The sequence below is a fragment of the Leishmania braziliensis genome, chromosome 36 (assembly GCF_000002845.2).
Source record: "Leishmania braziliensis MHOM/BR/75/M2904 complete genome, chromosome 36".
NCBI lineage: Eukaryota > Euglenozoa > Kinetoplastea > Trypanosomatida > Trypanosomatidae > Leishmania > Leishmania braziliensis.
Window position 1 is genome coordinate 2,372,417 of NC_009327.2, and position 5,668 is coordinate 2,378,084.

At 59.5% G+C, this 5,668-nt stretch overlaps 2 protein-coding genes across 2 annotated transcripts; both read right to left on the bottom strand.

The window, feature by feature from the left end:
* Nucleotides 1–1,695, bottom strand: LBRM_35_6480 (putative lmgt2; the record flags this gene model as incomplete). Its single annotated transcript, XM_001569211.1, has 1 exon — nucleotides 1–1,695. A coding segment is annotated over one exon (1,695 nt), but the record flags the coding sequence as incomplete, so codon positions are not given.
* Nucleotides 1,696–3,550: 1,855 nt separating this feature from the next.
* On the bottom strand, nucleotides 3,551–5,146 carry LBRM_35_6490 (glucose transporter, lmgt2; the record flags this gene model as incomplete). The annotated part of the gene is made up of 1 exon (XM_001569212.1): nucleotides 3,551–5,146. The coding sequence occupies one exon, from the start codon at nucleotides 5,144–5,146 to the stop codon at nucleotides 3,551–3,553; it is 1,596 nt and encodes a 531-aa protein (XP_001569262.1).
* Between the last annotated feature and the right edge of the window lie 522 nt (nucleotides 5,147–5,668).

Sequence of the window (5,668 nt, forward strand, 5' to 3'; positions counted from 1 at the left end):
CGTGATGCCCCCGGACAACTCACTCACCTCCCTCTTCCCGTAAGCCGGAGCCGCCGCCTTCTTCTTGCCATCACGCTCCTCGTCCCACGGGTGCAGGAAGAATACCTGGATGACGAAGCAGATGATGCCCAGGCAACCAAAGAAGATGAAGGCAACGGCCTGGCCCTTGTCCTGGTTGCCAGACGGACCGCCGGAGATGCCCTCCGTCGCGATCGGGTAGCACACGTTAATAATCAGGTTGAAGATGAACTGGGCCACCTGTATTACCGACGCACCGCGCGGACGGAACGATGCCGGGAACATGTCCTGCGTCAGCACGTAGTAGCACGGGCCCACGCACACCTCGAAGCCGAGGATGAACAGCAGAATGCCAGTGATCGCCACGCCGTTCTTGACCTCCAACTTCTTGCTGACGCCAGGGTACACGGGAATACCGCACATGAACAGGCACATGCACGACGTGAAGATCGAGCCGAACAGGAACAGCTGGCGCATCGTGAACACGTACGAGAGCGGGATCGACGCAAGCGTCGTCACGAAGTTCCACAGCATCACAACGAAATTCCCCACCAGCGGCGCCAGGCCAAGGCTGCCCATGATCGTCGGCGCGTAGTTCATCACAGCGTTGATACCAGTCAGCTGCAGCGTCCCAGCCATCACGCAGCCCATCAGCAGGCGCGGGATCATTTCCAAGTAGCCGTACTCGTTCGGGTCCAGCTCAATGGCGCCCTCCTCCCCGCCGCCGAACTGCGCGCGCGATTCGCTCATCACAATGCCAAGCAGGATCGTCAGTAGGCTGAACAGGGTCGAGAACGCGCACAGGCCCTGCATGCGCGCCATCACCATCTGGTCCTTGTTCTGGTCAAACGAGATGCTCTGGCCAAGCGCAAGACCCATCGCGGCAGCAACGAAGATGCCCAGCGTCGTGAACACCTGAAACATCACGCCAATCGTGCGCTTCCACTTCGGGTGCGCGTTCTGATCAGTGTACACAGGGCACGCAACACCGATCACGCCCAGGAACAGACCAATCACAAAGCGGCCGACAATCAGCACCCAAAACTCGTTCTCCGCGCACGACACGTGGTACAACACGGAAGACACAACACCCACGAGACCAACGAGCAGGAACGAGAGCCTCGCACCGATCGTCGACGCAAGCGGACCAGCAAACATGGAGCCGATCAGGCAGCCGGCAATCATCGAGCCGGCAAAGATACCGCTTTCCGACGACAAGTAGCCCGCCGGGTTCTGGCACTCCTGGGCACCATATGACCACCTGCACCGCGAGTCCGCCTCGCATTGGGCAATCGCAGCTGGCATGTCCGCAGGACCCGTGTAGGTGTACGCTCTGCGGCACGTGATATCGGTCCAGCCACAGTATCCAGTGCTGCTCGCGTCCGTAAACCACTTGCAGTCGGCGTTGGGCACCGTCGAGCAGCCCTTCTCGCTGCTGAAGCTCGCGCAGTTCGTGCTGTAGCCAAACAGCGTTGCGTACACGCCAACAAAGCCGATCGAGTAGCCGTTCAGGCTGGCACCGATGGCCTGCACAAGGATAACTTTGGCGTTGCTCGCCGACAGAAACGGAGGCGCGTCGCTCTGGTCATCCATAGCATTCTTCAAGTCGTGGCGGGTCGGCTCCTTCTCCGATATGGAGTCCGAGGGGTGGTCGTTCGCCTGAAACCTGTTGCTCATGGTTGCGTGGGCAGTGCCTTCAATGGGGTGGCTGCAGGAAAGACAGGATAGCGGTCGGCAAAGACAGCACTGGGCAGTGGGGTGTCAGCAGCAACGCAAAATGAGTGCTTGGAAACTAGGCGTTTCGTGCTGTTCTATCTGCTGTGAGAGCTGCAGCGCAGTAAACGTGTTACTGAACGTGTGGAGGCGGGGGAAAGAGAAATAGGAGGGACGTAGGAGGGGGACAGATGAAGGACGCGTGGAGGGAGTAGTGGGCAGCCACGCACGCACAAGCATGCACCGGTGCACGCAGCGCTACACCGCAACATCCCCATCGCGCCGTTGTACCCGGCAACGTGGAGGCGGCATGGCCCACCCGTCCGTCGAACGCAAGAGCAAGGGTCCGTCCTTGCTATTCACAGCTACTTCGAATAGCCAGCCAAGTCCAGGCACAATTAGCAAGAGAGGCAATGTGCCATTCCGCGTCCCCGCACCCATTCCGAGCGCACGGCGACGGTGACAGCCAAAGGGGGAAACACACGACAGAAACGAAGCGACGAAATCGATTCTCAAGCGTCATATTCACATGAGCAGAGTGAGAGGAAGTCAGCACCACGCTCTGCAGCTCTCCAGAGACGCGCCACGCTGACCCTCCCGTCTTTGCGTGCGCGCGCCGCAGGACTTACAAGACCACCCGTGAGGGCAGCAAGAGAAATGAACACAAGAAATAGAGAGGCGCACGACCCCTATAGGCGCTTTTGATAGAGTGTAACAGAGAAGCTCCTAACCATCCTTTCCGCGCACACTCTTTTCTCGCGGCGCGTCAGGGCGCACCGGCATCTGCGCGCAGCGGAGACGGCCGGCTCGCGCCGGCATCGCTCTCGACCGCACGCGCCGCACCCCTGCGCACGCAATACAAAAGAAAAGAAAAAGTACCACTCTTCATCTTTTGAATACTACCGCCCCTTGCGCCCGTCGCGCGCCACCCCACCTACTCGCATCCCACCTCACGTCCTCCACACCACCAGTGCCGGCAGCAGGCAACACAGCGCAGGCACCGTGCCCCAGCTCGTGCGAAGCACGCGAGAGTCTGAGCGGACGCGCGTGGGCGCGGGAGGAGAGGACGGGGGAGGGGGAGGCGCACCACCGACAGCAGGAGCCAGGCACTGCACGGATAACGCATGTGAAACGCTCTTCTGGCTGTAAACAGAGGCTGAACAAGGTGGGTCACACGGGAATTATATAACGCAGACGAACAGACGCAAAAAGAAAAAAAGGAAGAAATAAAGACGGGAAGGGGAGGGGAGGGGAGGGGAAGGGGGGGGAGTTAGACAAGGGGAAAAGAAAAAGCGTTTTTGTGTTCTTTAAACAAATCAGAGGAGAGGAGAGAAGAGAAGCGAGTGAAAGAGGGCACACGGCGGCGCAGGGCAAAACGCCTGGGGGCAGGGATCTCGAAAGGGAAGCACGAAACCGAAAGGGCGGGAGGTGCACCACCAGACAGTACAGAAGTATCCGATCCCCGCAGCCAGCGCTCCCTGATTCTGCGCCCCGGCTCACAGCCCCTGTCCATCTCCGACACGCAGAGAGCGGTTCGGCGCTGCAGCACATCCCTACGTATACATAATAACAAGTACAAGCCCCCATGCAGCATCAACCAGCGCATGCGTCTCATGGAAAGCAATACAACCAGAAAATGAATTGGCCTGGTGCGGCGCTCTCCACAAGTGCGGTCACAGTCAGCGGAGTCGAAGCCACCGCCACGCGGCAATGCGCGTCTAGCCACAGACACGAGACCCTGAATGGGGACGACAGGCCAGTCGAAAAGACCGGTGCGACCTCGTCCTCATGCTCTTCGACCCGCCGTGTGGCCACCGGACTACTCACTCACCTCCCTCTTCCCGTAAGCCGGAGCCGCCGCCTTCTTCTTGCCATCACGCTCCTCGTCCCACGGGTGCAGGAAGAATACCTGGATGACGAAGCAGATGATGCCCAGGCAACCAAAGAAGATGAAGGCAACGGCCTGGCCCTTGTCCTGGTTGCCAGACGGACCGCCGGAGATGCCCTCCGTCGCGATCGGGTAGCACACGTTAATAATCAGGTTGAAGATGAACTGGGCCACCTGTATTACCGACGCACCGCGCGGACGGAACGATGCCGGGAACATGTCCTGCGTCAGCACGTAGTAGCACGGGCCCACGCACACCTCGAAGCCGAGGATGAACAGCAGAATGCCAGTGATCGCCACGCCGTTCTTGACCTCCAACTTCTTGCTGACGCCAGGGTACACGGGAATACCGCACATGAACAGGCACATGCACGACGTGAAGATCGAGCCGAACAGGAACAGCTGGCGCATCGTGAACACGTACGAGAGCGGGATCGACGCAAGCGTCGTCACGAAGTTCCACAGCATCACAACGAAATTCCCCACCAGCGGCGCCAGGCCAAGGCTGCCCATGATCGTCGGCGCGTAGTTCATCACAGCGTTGATACCAGTCAGCTGCAGCGTCCCAGCCATCACGCAGCCCATCAGCAGGCGCGGGATCATTTCCAAGTAGCCGTACTCGTTCGGGTCCAGCTCAATGGCGCCCTCCTCCCCGCCGCCGAACTGCGCGCGCGATTCGCTCATCACAATGCCAAGCAGGATCGTCAGTAGGCTGAACAGGGTCGAGAACGCGCACAGGCCCTGCATGCGCCCCATCACCATCTGGTCCTTGTTCTGGTCAAACGAGATGCTCTGGCCAAGCGCAAGACCCATCGCGGCAGCAACGAAGATGCCCAGCGTCGTGAACACCTGAAACATCACGCCAATCGTGCGCTTCCACTTCGGGTGCGCGTTCTGATCAGTGTACACAGGGCACGCAACACCGATCACGCCCAGGAACAGACCAATCACAAAGCGGCCGACAATCAGCACCCAAAACTCGTTCTCCGCGCACGACACGTGGTACAACACGGAAGACACAACACCCACGAGACCAACGAGCAGGAACGAGAGCCTCGCACCGATCGTCGACGCAAGCGGACCAGCAAACATGGAGCCGATCAGGCAGCCGGCAATCATCGAGCCGGCAAAGATACCGCTTTCCGACGACGAGAAACCCACCGGGTTCTGGCACTCCTGGACACTGTATGACCACCTGCACCGCGAGTCCGCCTCGCATTGGGCAATCGCAGCTGGCATGTCCGAAAGATTCGTGTAGGTGTACGTTCTGCGGCACGTGATATCGGTCCAGCCACAGAATGGCGTGCTGTTCGTGTTCGTAAACCACTTGCAGTCGGCGTTGGGCACCGTCACGCAGCCCTTCTCGCTGCTAAAGCTCGCGCAGTTCGTGCTGTAGCCAAACAGCGTTGCGTACACGCCAACAAAGCCGATCGAGTAGCCGTTCAGGCTGGCACCGATGGCCTGCACAAGGATAACTTTGGCGTTGCTCGCCGACAGAAACGGAGGCGCGTCGCTCTGGTCATCCATAGCATTCTTCAAGTCGTCGCGGGTCGGCTCCTTCTCCGATATGGAGTCCGAGGGGTGGTCGTTCGCCTGAAACCTGTTGCTCATGGTTGCGTGGGCAGTGCCTTCAATGGGGTGGCTGCAGGAAAGACAGGATAGCGGTCGGCAAAGACAGCACTGGGCAGTGGGGTGTCAGCAGCAACGCAAAATGAGTGCTTGGAAACTAGGCGTTTCGTGCTGTTCTATCTGCTGTGAGAGCTGCAGCGCAGTAAACGTGTTACTGAACGTGTGGAGGCGGGGGAAAGAGAAATAGGAGGGACGTAGGAGGGGGACAGATGAAGGACGCGTGGAGGGAGTAGTGGGCAGCCACGCACGCACAAGCATGCACCGGTGCACGCAGCGCTACACCGCAACATCCCCATCGCGCCGTTGTACCCGGCAACGTGGAGGCGGCATGGCCCACCCGTCCGTCGAACGCAAGAGCAAGGGTCCGTCCTTGCTATTCACAGCTACTTCGAATAGCCAGCCAAGTCCAGGCACAATTAG